At 29.6% G+C, this 15811-nt stretch overlaps 1 protein-coding gene across 1 annotated transcript in view; it reads right to left on the bottom strand.

The window, feature by feature from the left end:
* LOC105839215 (protein SPT2 homolog) overlaps nt 1-15811 on the bottom strand; it is a 51656-nt gene that overhangs the window by 9604 nt on the left and 26241 nt on the right. Inside the window, 2 exon segments of the mRNA XM_036284153.1 lie at nt 797-1748; nt 7775-7929. Coding sequence (XP_036140046.1) covers nt 797-1748; nt 7775-7929 — 1107 coding nt within the window.

Raw genomic sequence — 15811 nt, 5'->3', positions numbered from 1 at the left:
CGACTTTCTTATTTACAGAAGTTTATTACGATTTAAATTTGTCCTATTTTTATTAATAATTCATAATCTCGTCATGTAATCGCAAGTATGCGTAGCAACCATCGACGCGAGCTTAGGCGCGGTGCGGCGAGACGTGGGAACGGCGACGACGCCACGCTTCTCCTTCTTCCTCCCGCCGCCGGCAGCCAATGCTTGAGACAGTAGGCCGTGCTATGACTCGAGCGACTCAAGCCCTTCCTTCGGCGCGCAAGGCGCGCTCTTATTCGCATAAATTAAAAAATTTATATCTTGATTATTGTCCTAACCAAGACTATGTTGGATTTTTATGTTCATCTCGATCCAGTCTATCTTTCCATGAAGTATCGCACACCAGATTTGGGACACCCTATATATAAAGTTATATAATAGACATTGAACAAGTCTAACAGACCAAACAGATTAGTAAATGCTCAGTAATTCTTTATTATGATTAGTTCTTCCAGCAAAGAATTAAAGGCAAAAACCAATTATATTAAAGAATTACTGAGCGCTCGCTGATCTGCTTCATCTACTAAACATGCCCATTTTATGAACATTGAAGTTCAAAAAATCAAATCATAATATTTTTTTAAATATCATTTATGTGATAGTTTCTTTTCCTCTAAAATCAACACAGAAAACTTATTGTAATCATTATGCTGTCGTCAAAACTGTAAGTACCCAACTCTCAAATCTGAGTACTTAAAGAACTCTTTTTGGTAACATTTTGCTTACTGGGTTGTTTTCATTGTACTGCATTATTTATAAGAAAACTTACTTTTATTCGATGCCTTTTTAATTATCTTAGATTTCATGGGTCTAACAGGTGGTGGAAATTGTTTTGATTTAGCATTAGTTAACGAAGATTTTAACTTTAAATCCGAAGGTGGGAATTCCTGCAACTTAATATCTTTAGGTAATATTTGCTTATTTATATATGTAGATTTAACCGTGTTTAATTTATTAGAGGATTGAGATTTTACGTCTTCCAGTTTATTTCTACTTTGTGCCAACTTCTTTTTTTCTTCTTCGATAGCACGTCGCATTTCTTCTAGTTGTTTTCTCTCAGCTTCTAATTTTTTCCGTTCTTCTAATATCTCATTCTTAGAAGAGTTCTTGTTCGAATTTGATTTTTCAATATTATGTTTATTATTGGGTTTATTGCTGGATTGGTCAGTAATTTGTTTAGAAATAGTCGTTGCGCATTTTGAAATATTTTTGTTCGACGTTGAATTTGAGACCACAGATTTTTCATTAGCTTTAAGAACCTTGTTTGATTGCGTTTTATCGAGTTTGCTGGACGTGCTTGTAACACTCGGTTTTTTATTTGCCTCTAAATCTTTCTTCTCGCGTTGTTCCTTCCTCTCTTTTTCTTGCATGTGCTCCAGTTTCTGACGTTTTGTCATTGGCCGTTCATTCTCGGCTTTCGGCTTAACTTCTATAATTATAGGTTCATGCTGTTTTATCTCGGCAAGTTTCAAAAGTTCTGCGAAACCCATAAGCGGTGGTAGTGATTTTTTCTTTGCTTTAGGTTTTTCATCTTTGTCCTCTTTGATTTTGTTATAATCTTCTTTGCTATCTTCTTTGCTATCTTCTTTGCTTTTTTTTGTCTTTTCTACTTTTTCATCAACTTCAGTTTCTTTTGTATTCAAAGCAGATGATTTCTTTCTTTTCCTGTATCCGCTATTTTCTTCTAATTCTTGTTGTTTCAAAGCTTGTTTTACTCTGTCCTATAACATATAAAACAATATTTAATCAGCTAAAGTAACAAGCTAATATATTTCATATTTGTGTCACTCTCTCATTGAAAAAATCTATTTCTTTCCATCAAAGAAAGAAATAATATAAAAATATAAAACTAGAAAATAATAGTTATTATAAAATATATTTTTTTTATTAAGAAAGTCCTTCAGTTTTTTCGCACAATATAAAAAAACTTGATCAAATTTTAAGTATTATTATGTATTTTATGTATTTTATGTATTATACCACTAATGTAATCAATATTGCCCGATTCTCAACGCAAGAAGGTAGAATCTTGTCGAGAATCTTTTTGTTTTTCTTTGTTTTCTTTTTTAAGTTCTTACTTTACATTTGGCATCAAAGCAATATTTTTATTGTTCCTAATGAAAATTATACAAGCTTCTATAGCCAATGCTACTGTTTTGTACAACACGGCTAACAACCAAGTAACAAAATTGACAAAAAAAGAGCTTGTTTTAAGTATAAGTAAAGCATATCTTTCTAAATCAAAAGAAAAATGTCTCTATGACCACAAGTGGCAGACAAAGACAAAACAAAAATATTTCTCTGATGATAAATGTAAAGTAAGAACTAATAAATATTGTGAAAATTGTAATTTATACTTATGCAAGATATGCTTCTTAAAATTACATATGTAAATAATAAACATAGAAAAAAATATACTATATATAATATAAAAAATATAAAAATAACATATAAAATATAAATTACAAAATGTAAAAATAATTAAAAACTTCGAAAATGACAAAAAAATATTTAAAAAATAAAAAATTAAAAAAACAAAAAGATTCTCGATAAGATTCTACCTTCTCGCGGTGAGAATCGGGCAATATTTGATTACATCAGTGGCAAAAGATGTTGAGAAAAGGCAGTACGTACGCATGCACACAGACGCGCACATGCGTAAATAAATGCGTATATACATATTTACATATTTATGTAATGATGATTGGCCACAACTCCATTCAAACAAAAGTTATGTTAGTATGTATTTAATTGTGTGCGCATATTATCATATACAGTTAAATAAACATCATATTATTTATATTTTGAAATTTCCCAATACCCGACAGATGTAAATTTTAAAATTTTATACGATTTTTTCGACAAAAGTGCAAAAAAATTCGTGAAAATCCTTAATTTTTACGATATATTCAATATTTCAAAGCGCCATTTTAGATTCTGCCATATTTGTTTGTCAGAACAATTTTATGCATATTTAAGATCAATTATTATTAACGATAAATATGAAAAAAAAGCGAAATTTTGGTATTTTCCGACCTTTCGACCGCTATATTGCATCCGTCATGATGAAATTTATTTAACTAAGTACATAATTTTTAAGTTCAAACAAAAATTGCACGGTTTAAAAAGGTTCCGACCAAATATCAAATGTATATCATAATCAAAATTGCGAATTAAAAGCAAAAAACCTGTTAAAAAAATAGTTTCTTTTTTTTTATCTCAAAAATCATCAAGAATTTGGAATTTTTCTCGAATTTTGAAGATCAGAATCGAAAAGTGCATACTCGAAAATACTCGGATATGCATTTCTTATAGATATTTTCATCATTTTCACTGAGTGCTGAATGATTGAAGTGAACGATACGAAACAGTCCTGGTTTGATGTTAAAGGATTAATGGGTTAAAGAGGAAAATTCATGTAAAATAAATTTTTTTACAAATTTTTTTTATTCCCTAAATCGATAGAAAACATTTTAAAAATATGATAAAACAAAATAGAACGCAATCTGAACCCTTTTTCAATATTATTTTAAAATTGTGAAGCGCTCTCAACGCTCGGAGAGCACAAGTATATGAACACACGTTGGACGCCTGATCTTTCGGTCCCTTCACACAATAATACTTCTAAAAATTGACTTTAGTACAAGTAACAATTGCTTATAAGAAACCAGATGTTTAAATTTTTGTGAGTGTAGCAATCTTCTTTTGAATAGATGGCATCTCTTCAATTAGTACGCAAGCGAGTAAAGCAGTTGCTTCATAAACACCCCGAATAGTAAAAATAAATCATAATAAATCGTATTAATATTGTAATTGAACAACGTTTTCGCCGACTCCATCGATCAGCATCGCATAAAGAGGCAAGAGCGCCGCTTGAGCAGCCTTGAAAGATCTAAAGATGCTCGAACAGCTCATAAAAAGAAAAAAGTGGCTTTATTAAAGTAGTTTGTAAAATAAGAACGTCTATTCTATAAACCTGGTATCGCTGATTAGTATATAAAAAATAGTAGTAAGTTTTAATTAAACACGTTTTTCTTGTGATTTTTGTTTCGAAAACTTTAAACGTGTTTTTCTCGAAACGCAAAATTTTGCGCGCCAGAACGTGTAGCTCAAAAAGTTGACGACCAATAATGCTTTACCTTAGACATTTACACAGTGTGTATGTTCTGCATAAAGTATAAAAGTCTTCGTGAAAAGATAGACGAGATCAAGGTGAACATAAAAGTCTATCATAGTTTATGGATATCTCCAATAATGGCCGAGATATTCATTTTTTAAATTGTACGAATGAGAGCGCGCCGAGGGAAATGCCGAGCCACTCAAGCTATAGTACTCTGTGTCAAGTATTGACTGCCGGCGGTAAGGGAAGAAGGAAAAGCGCGCCGTTGCTCATGCTTCGCCGCGCTTCTCCTTCTGCCCCTCCCCCCCTCCCCTACCGCCAACAGCCAATAGTTAACACAGAGGGCCGTCCTATAGCTCGAACGGTTCGGCGCTTCCCTCGGCGCGCTCTCATTTGTACAATTTAAAAAATTAATATTTCGGCTATTATTGGAGATATTCAAAAACTATAGGAGACTTTTATGTTCACCTTGATCCCGTCTATCTTTCCATGAAGACTTTCATACCTTACGCAGAACATCATGTATATTCTTTAACTTTTTCTCCACAAACCTATTCGTTTGTTTATTATTAATTTTTAAACAATAGCTTTTTGCAATTGTTTATTTAAAAATATCGTTTATCTTTGTATTTGTTGCTATTTCTTCAATTTTGCAATTTTGCAATTTTTTATGTAAATTTAAATTTATAATAAACGTTTTTGCATAAATTAAAGTTTTCTTTTTGAATTTTTTATTTCGGATCATTGTCGTGGCCTTTGCGTTTCCCGGAAATTTTTAAAGGAGCCATCTTTGAGCCGTCATTACTCAAACAATTTACAATATTTCTTATTTAATGTAATAGACTAAATAGTCAAAAAAACATATCCAAAGTTTCAAAACAATAGATTCATTACTTTTCTTTTAAAAAATTCTTAAAATTTAGACCATTTACATGAGTTTCTCCCTTAAGTGCGCCATATTCTCACCATCTCCCTTATACAGTGGAACCCCGTGTACTCCGCATTAGCGGAAACTATCCCCTCCATACGCACTCGGCCCACATGAGTAGCGTGTGTGGGGATAGCAATGCAGTCACGTAGTATGTAAGCAGTTATGACGTATTCTTTTAAAGATTTGTGCAAGATTTTAATCTATAATTAATTCATTTAAGACTAAGAAATGGCTAATATTTTTTTAAATTTAAGAATTTATTATTTTGTCTACATGGTCATTAAAAATTGTCTCAAAAAATTGTTTCAAAATATTATTCGTGTAATATAAATAAAAATATATTTTTATATAAATTTTTATTTGAAAAATTCACGCACATGTAAATAAAATAGCCAACACTAATTAAAAATAAATTGTTTAAATGTAATCACATAAAAAAAGAAACACCGATTGCAATCAAAGCTGGATTTCTAATTTGATAATATTTTATTTATAAATTATATATTGGAAAATAATAATAAATTAGAAGTGTAGGGAATATAAAATATTCGGGAATATAATTTATTACAGAGGTACGAGATGTAAGTTTTTCGGACGGCTATAGATACGATTGACTTGATCTGAGACGCTCTGCTTGCAATTTTATGATCGAATACATTTAGTCTTAAGCGTAAACATTAACTGGTTAGATGGCAATACCGTTACGTCCCTGAATTTCACGGAGTGGGAGTGAAACCAAGCAATAGGAGATAACCCCGCGTTAGCGGACCAGAGTGCCGAACAGTCCGCTAACGCGGGGTTCCACTGTATAAGCGCTTTTGGTGTTAGAAATATAAAAGAAAAAATTTTTCAAAGACAACGATATTTTTTAATGTAAAAAAATATATTATAAAAGTGTTTAATACAAAAAATATTTTTTACAAAAAAAATTTATTAGAAAAATTTTTTTAATCCATTAAAACCAATACTTAACATACGTGTTAGATTAAAAAATTTTTTCTAATAAATTTTTTTTTGTAATAAATATTTTTTGTATTAAACACTTTTATAATTATGTTTTTTAAAGAAATATTACTATTTTCCTTTACTATTATGTGTTTAGACTACATTCATTTTTTACCAAATTTACATCACAAAATAAATATATTTTTTTAACAGAATCGAAAAACTGGCTATAAAGTACTTTCTCTTAAAGTACAACTTTTCACCTTTTCATTGACTATCATTTTAATTACTTTATTTTTATTACCTTTAATTTTAATTACCTTTTTTTTCTAATAAATACGGGCGTTTGAAAAAAAAGGCAACTTTTACAAAAAAATTTTTGTTTCTTTCTCATTCTCTAAAAAAAAATTTTTTTTCTTTTAATATTTTTGACTTTTTAACCAAGACCATCATAAATCTGAGATTTTTTTTTTTTTATTAAAAAGAAAAAAAAACAATTTTCGTTTAAATAATTCAATTTTGTAAAAAGAAAACACGGGTAATCTTTTTTTAAGAAATCTTAACTACAGACTTTTCAGTGAAAGCGCTTAAATGAACAAAATTTGGTGCTATAAATAACTTTTTTTACAGCTTGTAATCGTAATTTGACGAATATAGCCGTTTTATTTCTCAATCTATTCCGAACTGCAATGTATTATTTATATTTGTACGTATAAGCTATATAACCTGTATAATATTTTAAAGCAAATATTTTTATAAACAAATAAACTTTAAAAATTTTTTTGCATTTTTGGTCTTGATCTAATCGTCCTCGGTTTACTTGTGTACGTACTTTAAACGTGTAAAAGAATTTTCAATTCTGTAAATTCAATTCAAAACTAAATGGTTAAACAGAATGTCAGTAAAACAGACGACTTTATAATCCCTTTAATGAGTTAAAGGGATACTGGAGTTGTCTGTTTTACCGACAAAAAGATAGTAATTTTTGTTTCATAATATCTTTTTATTTCTTTTATAGATTTAGAAATTCTTCTCCAAAATAAAAGAATACGCATTGCTACCAGTCTGTGGAGTGGAATTTCTACCAAAAACGGGAAAAACTTGTTAATTTGTTGTCACATAACAATTTTTGCTTAATAAGATCTACAGTTTGTACTTACGAAATTCGTATTCACAGACTAATGGACGACGAGAATAAACAGTGTCGAGTTTCAAAAATTAGATTTTAGTGCCTAATTGAGACGAAATTGCGAAACGAAAATTTAGGTTATATACGCGTAAAAAGTCAATAAGTAAAACAAAAAAAATTTTTGTTGAGGTTAGGAAATGCGAGCTAACTTTGCAATTCTGACATTGGATTCGGTTTCAGCGGGTCAAAATACATAAGGATTGACTAGTCTGGTCCACCGGACCAACATTTAAAAAAAATTTTTTTTTGAGGTTAGAAAATGCGAGCTAACTTTACAATTCTGACCTTGGATTCGGATTCAGCGGATCGAAATACATAAGGATTGACTAGTCTAGTCCGCCGGACCAACCACTTTTTTGTGTGTGCCTGTGTAATTAGTTGAATTTACAAAAAGTAACGCTAACGTGTTACCGTTACTTTTACGAAATAATAAGATTAAGGACTATTATTTCGTAAAAGTAACGGTAACACGTTAGCGTTACTTTTTGTAAATTCAACTAATTACACAGGCACACACAAAAAAAGTGGTTGGTCCGGCGAAATTTTTTTATAAAGAATATACCTTCGTAGATGCAATATCCTTCACTGTTCTTTTCTCGCTACTAAAAATGGGCTTCTCTGGAGGTAAACTGTTATATTTGCTCATAAACTGATTGTATAATGCAGATGCTGTTTGAGATTCATATCCATAATCATCCTCATCTGGTTGAGATGGACCTGCAATAATGATACTTGATACAACCAATTCATACACATATATTACCACACAATATATGTTACAAATATAGTTTAAGAATATACTTTGAGCAAATAATATCATTTTAGTTATATAAAAATAAAGTTCCAAATACAAAACACAAAAATTTACTTTACATATAAAAAAATTTTCAATATTAATAAAACATTACTAAATAATAGAAAAAATAAATAAATATAGTAAAAAAAAGAAAATAGTTGACAAAACAGTCATAAAAAATAATAGGACAGTATCATACATAATCTAAACTATACGTAAATTATTTTTATTTCATTATAATTATTACATTTTTATTTTTACATATACACACACGCACGCACGCACACGAACACGCACGCGCACACACACACACACACACACACACACACACACACACACACACACACATACACACACACATACACACACACACACACACACACACACAAAATTACTTTTAACATCGTTTTACATCATTCAAATAACATTCAGTATAATATCAAAAAATAAAATGTATAAATAATCAATAAAATAAAAAATTTTACAAAATATACATATTAAAATGCGCATTAAAGATAATGCACATCAAAAATTTTTGATAAAATTACGTTTATTAATTACAGTTAAAATTCTTATAAAAATAAGCTTTTATAAAGATTATTTGAGACAAGAGAAAAATATCGTAATGAAACAACAGGCACATGTAGCTTGCAATTAATAGCATAAATATACTTTTTGATTTAAAAAATTGCGCACAAGTATCAATTTTTAATATAATTTCGTAAAAAAATAAACTCACACAATAATTTCCCTGGAATTATTTTAAAAAATAAGTCTTTACTTTCAAATAACTTCACAAAGATTGTTGTGCGACTTTTTTCACGAAGTTATAACAGTTCAGATCTGCGCATAACTTTTTTCTTCAAAGAGTATATAAATAAAATTACAGCTCTATCATTTAGAAAAAAATTCACAAAAATTACAAAGAGACCGAGATAGCTGTAGCATCGACTTCTTATAAGTTACCTAGATTACTTCAGAATTATACATGGCTGACCTTAAAAGTATCCATCGTTGTGAAAACCCACTGTCAAATTGCTCTGCCTCGATTTGGGATGAAATGGATAAATAATGTATTGTGTGTATTGCTCGTATATATTACAACCTGTGGGCAAAAACGTTGCCCATTATGGATAAATTTTTTCCATTAATCAAGCTGACATTAAGTTCATTATCATGTAAGCTATTTCATTATCAAAGCTATTTATTGTTTTATTTCATTAATTTGCTGATCAGTTTACTTGTATCTCATTATATAATTTTATTAATTTATAAATTTCATGACATAAATCTACTTATGTCTACTTTATATTCGTTCTCATGTTATTTAAAAGTACATAATTTTTCAAATATATATACGGAAAGCGATATATTGTACAAAAAAAGATAAATATAAATAAATAAAATAAAAGCTTCTTAGTATTCTCATTTGGAACTTTATTTTTATATTTTATTCCAAATATTTGTGCTCTCTCTCTCTCTCTCTCTCTCTCTCTCTCTCTCTCTCTCTCTCTCTCTCTCTCTCTCTCTCTCTCTCTGATAACGTGTAACTTAATCTTATAAATATAAAATACATCTTATTTTATCGGTTTAAAAGGAAGATTTGTATACAGGATTTAAAATAATCGTTTGTTAATCCTTTGAGTGGCACATTATTGTTTGAAACCCACTTCTTTTCTTAATGTTGTATCTAGAAGTTTTTAGGATCGCTGATTACATATCTGAAGTCAGATTTTCAAAATTCAAGATGGCGGATCCAATATATGGCGGATCCTAAAATATAATAAAATTACGATGTTTTCTTTGTCATGTTAAATCTGCCAACCTAAATTTCGAAAATCTTACTTAAGATACAGAATCACCATAACCCGAAAACCCCTTATTACAGATCCTCACGTAAATGAAATAAATTTTTAAATTTTCGTCCGCCATATTAAATTTAAAAAATCTGTAGATTTGAATTCTACAAAAAACACGAAATTCATGTACATTTCAAATGTATTTATGAGACTTTTTTTTCGCCAACTGAACTATGTCATGTAAATTGGCTTTTTTTCAACTCATTTATTTATAACAATAAAAATAATAAATATCAATTAGTACTAAAAATATCATTATTAACTCTTAGCCACTCGAAAAGGTAAAAAACCACATCAAGATACGTAAAAAAAAGGTTAAATATTGAGAAAATTAATGATAAAAAGATGAGAAGAATATAATTTCCACTGCCACTCAAAGAGTTAATATGTGCTATCAATTCTAAAACAATTTGTCCTTCATCATTTTATCCAAAGCTTAGTTTTTAAATCACAAGAAAACAGTTGGCGAATTACAGAAAAAGAATTACGTAAAAAAAGAACCAAAGATCATGGCATAGTTTTCACAATTTTAATATTCGACATTTTAAACAATTATTCAATTATATTAACATAATTATGTATAATTATTAATATAAATGACTATCGAAGGATATGACATTATTTTTCGCCATGTACGTGGGTGATTCAAGTCAAACCAGGACTTTTGAGTTTGCAAAATAAAAGAACCAATATCAAGGAGCGGAAACTTGCATTTATCCTTCGACACACTCCCCTGCTACATCCACTCATCCATCCCAGCGCCCAACCAATGCCTGGTAAGCCCCGGCATAGAAAGATCAACCATCACGTCTGAACCATTTTACGGCAGCCTGCTTCACTTCGTCATCAATGCTGAAACGAAAACCTCAAAAGAACTCCTGTAGGGATCCAAACTGGTGGAAATCACTCGAAAAGGAGTTCCTCTGAGGTCACCATTTCAGCACCGATGACGAAATAAAGCAGACTGTCCCAGAACAGCTCAGACGCAATGACAAATCCTTCTATGCCAAAGCTTAGTAGGTATCAAATGCTGGGATAAATACAGCATGGGAGTACAAATGCAACATGGAAGTACGTCGAAAAATAAATGCAGCTCCCACTTTGTTTCCACCTGTTTGAATCCTTAAAAAAATTCCTGATGATGAAGTAAAGCGAGCTCTCCTAAAATAGTTCAAATGGTGGATCCCCCGCCTATGCGTTCTCTATACCACTCTATAACTTTCACGACTTTTCACACAAAACGAAACTAAAACATTTACAATAACAAAAGAATATAATTTTTATAAGTTTTATTCTTCAGAGATGTATACATAGTTGCCATAATATCAAAAATCATCAATACGTTCATGAAAATTATAACAACGTCGAAATAGAAATTTTGCTAAATATCCTACATAATGTTCTTTTTGAATTCTATAACGAGAAATAATAAATTGTGACTTAACTGACATAGTTATTTCTCAACAAAATACGCACCGTACTTTTGCGCATTTCTCCCCCCTTCGCGCGTGCGTACGTGCGTGCGTGCGTGCTTTTTTTGTTAATAAATTTTTGTGTATAACTTAAAAATTAAGACCGAGCGGTGATAACATATGTAGGGAAAAGTTGTTTAAAATAATGACCCTGACAACATATATCAAGGTCATTGAAATCGGTGAAGTCGCCTTTATCGTGCAGAATTACCAACTTTTCTAATTGTATACATAATCATTAATATCACATTAATATCATATCAATCTAATAACAAATGTTTTGTTATACTCATATGCAATCTAACACATATAAAAAAGTAAAAAGCATAATAAGCATCATCACATCAGACTTCAGGACACATTTAGACTTTGACAAAAATAAATAAAAAACAAAAAATCAATCAGAATTCATGCTAATAAAAGGCTAGTAGAAACTCATGCTATTGAAAAACTTTCTGTTATATAGTCTATTACTAACGCAAGTTCTAATTGGTTTCCGCCTTTCTGCTTCTTATTTTTCTATCAATGTCTAAATTCCCTTCTTATTTTATCTAAACTAATTACATAAAATTACATGAAGAAAAGATCAAACAAGCGGCTAAGTAGCAATTGAAGGTAATTTGTTGGATTTTTTACTCTTTCTGTTACTTTTTAATATTAAAAATAGATTAAATAAAAAATTTATAAAATATTTATTTAAAATATAAAAAAAATTAATTTATTTTAAATTTGTAAGACCAAAGTTTTTTATTTTTCTTTATAAAAATATAAATAACAATTTTTGGCTAATTAAAAGAAAATGTTTTTAAAAAGGCTGATTTTTGTCCCCAAATATAAATATAAATAAATATAAATAAGATATAAATAAAAGAAATATTGTTATGTAGGTTATCCGAATACAATAAAATTGTTTAAAATTTTGTAACGCTTAGAAAACATCTTAAAAATGAAGCAAAAACATAGTTTAATTACAGAAGTTTTAATGATGTACATATATAAAAATAAATCAACTTGAAGAGTATAACATAACAAGCTGATGGTAATTATGTAGTTATACAGAGCCACCTTCGATTTCAATATCCTATACATATGTTATCAAGGTCATCATCACAACATTACTCAGGATAATGACCTTGATAACATATGTAAAAGACATTGAAATCGAACGTGGCTCCGTATAACTACATAATTATCCAAATTGATTTATTTTTCAATTAACCAGAATATAGAAATAAGTAAGAGAAAGCTGAAATGTTAAAAGTTCCAAAAATTTTAAAAAATAAAAAACAAAAGATAATAAACACAAAATACAAAAAATAAAACTTTATAATCAAAAATATTTTAGCGCATCCTCGATGTTTTAATCTTCGGTAGAGAATGAGATTAAAAAAGATTAATAAATTATTTTAATCTTTTATTAGGGGATAATAATATTATCTAATATTATTTATATCGTAATTAAATCAACTTATGTTTTGTTGAATAATATTTTAAAATAATTCAAGTAATTAACAACAATACAAACAAGTATAAAGGGCTCGTTAATGCTAAGCAAAAACAATATGATAAACAGGTCAATGTATCGAGCCAAGATAAATTTTCTTAATACATTATAATTAATTAGATAAACATTATATAATTATAAACGCAATTAATAACACTGTGTTAAAGAAACATTTCGACTATACTTAGTCTTCTTCAGTCATAATACATTATCAATATGTATGAACTTAAAACACAAATGAAATGATGGACACGAAAATATAATTAAACAGTTAAACAAGATGACCATTGAACAACCATAAAACAGTTCATTGCGTATCAAATTATGTCACAATAAATAAAAACGTAAACCAATCAATAATATAATTAAATGAATAATAAAATGAAAAATAATGAAATTTTTTCGTAAGTCGGTTTTCATATTAAAATAAATTTATAAGATTAAAGACGATGGATGGTGTTATGAATAACATAAACTGGTATGCGTATTGCAGAAAACTGTAAACTTATATATGTTAATCGCAGATCTTAAAACACAATATTAAAAAGAGCAACAACACACAGAGTATTCGACAAAGCGCTAGAGACAAGTGTAACGTTCGGTAGTCAGAGGCAGAATGAGCAAGACTTATTTTCCGTTAGTCATTTTCGACAAAATGTGAAACAAACAATAATAAGAATTGTCAAGACACTCCGTGTCCTTCTGTAAATTGATGCCATTAACTTGCTCCTTAATATAAATCATTTCTGAAATTAACCTTTTTTGGTATCTTGATTCAGAATATAATATTTTAACGTTATTCCAATCAAACACGTGGTTATTTTTTAGCATGTGTTCTGTTACCACGGAGTGTCTCGACGATTCCAATTTAAAATTATTCGCATGTTCTTTAATCCTGGTACTTAAATGTCTCTTTGTCTGTCCTACATATGACGCGTTACAATTTTTACAGCATATTTTATAGACAATATTATTCATTAGATTTATATCGGTTATGTCCTTCTGCACCCTGATAAACATGTTCAATTTATTGAGGCACCGAAAGTCAACCATAAACAAATCTTTGTTAACAAAAGCTGAAGCTGTTTCAGATATGTGTCTGATATAAGGTAATACAAAATACTTTTTCTTTATGCGTTGACTTTCAGTTTTAGCCTGATTAGTTTGAGAGTCTGTGAGTTCCACTTGATTATTAAAATGTTTCTTAAGTCTGTTATTAATTTCATGAAAAACAAGATCTAGTGGATAACCGTTGTCTAGTAATATATTGAAGCAAAATTTTAGATTTTTTTGGCAAAAAAATGGATCTGACAACATAACTGCTCTATCTATTAGACTATAGATTGTTCCTATTTTGTGACAACGAGGATAATGCGAAAAAAACGACAAATATCTTCCCGAAAAAAAATTAAACATATAAAAACACTCTTTATTCCTCCCTTTGAGCCTTCTCTCCAAACACGCCTTCTGTTTCAACAAATACATCTTTGTGATAATCCTTTCATCCAATTTTAAGTAATTTATCCAAGTTCCTTCTCTCCTTGTACTCAAATGCTTATATCTTCCATATATATATAAAATATATATACCTTATCTCTACTTTTCTCCTTCTCAAAAAACTCACATGGATGCGTTTTGTAATTTGGGGTATTAACTACAATACCCAATAGAAAATTCTTTACTGCCAATTAATTTTTAAATAAGAAATATGTATGTTTAATATTGCCTGTACGAGCCAACTGTAGATATTCGCGTATAATTCCTTAAATTTACAATCATCAGCATATACTGCGCGCCGACAAATTCATTAATCTCACAGTAGTTTTTCACTGGAATATGTAATATTACAAATTAAATTAACTAGCAATTTAATATCTTTTGACGCATGAATACACCGTACTCAGTGTGACAACCGAGGGTTAATCAAATCCCAGAAAAAAAAGAAAAAAAATTATTGCGAAAATAACACCTCATCCAGAGTTTAAACTTGGATCTCCCATCATTCAGTAAAGGCGTCCTATTACAAATTAAATTGACTAGCAATTTAATATCTTTTGCTGGTTTAAAAGTTCAAATCCTGGCTAATATGTTATTTTATTAACGATATATCAAGTACGGTCATTTTTCTCAATCATCCTTAGCCGAACACTGGATGAAGACTACATGTGATACGAAGAAGCTACAATGTAAGCCCCTTCTCAAGATTACATCGTAAAAGTCTAGAAATTTTGAAACATCCTCCCAATAATCTTAACCATGATTTGACACACTGTCCTCCTGGTTTTTTAATAAATCAAAACATTGGACCGCCTCTTTCTCCCCATTCTTCCTTCTATCACTAAAAGGAGAGGTCACGATGTGATAATAATTGATTTTGATGAAACTTATTATATCGACATATTATGTCAATCAAATTATGTTACTAGGTAAAAGGATAATCGCAACTCAACCGTTTGCGAGAACATCGTAACTATACTATATTAATCCAAAGAAGAGAACAATTCGGCAAAAAACGCGTAGCACAGCGGCAGCGTACTAGACTCATAATTTTGACATTGCAGGTTCAAGTCTCGATGAATAGCTTTTTTCTTAAATAAAAAAAATTTTTTTAATATGTCATTACTGTTTAAATTCACAATTACATTTATTAACTTCCAGCCATTCTATAGAATATATAACAAATTTATCAGGCAAAGAAAAAAATGCACTTTTATAAAATAAATAATTATAATGTATTAATTATATTAATTTTATGTTAAAAAATCGTATGTTGTTAAAAAAAATTTTTTAATTCAAGAATAAAAAGTTGCTTATCGAGAGTTGAACCCGTAATGTCAAAATTCTTCTTCAAATTCCCCAGATTTCTGACTCATATACGAGTCACAGTACTACAAATGTCAAAATTACGAGTCTAGCACGCAGCCGCTGTGCTTCGCGCTTTTCGCTGAAACGTTCTCTTCTTTAGGTT

The sequence above is a fragment of the Monomorium pharaonis genome, chromosome 1, assembly GCF_013373865.1.
Source record: "Monomorium pharaonis isolate MP-MQ-018 chromosome 1, ASM1337386v2, whole genome shotgun sequence".
Classification (NCBI taxonomy): Eukaryota; Metazoa; Arthropoda; class Insecta; order Hymenoptera; family Formicidae; genus Monomorium; species Monomorium pharaonis.
Note: the sequence above shows the minus strand (reverse complement) of the source record. Positions and strands in the feature narration are given on the sequence as shown.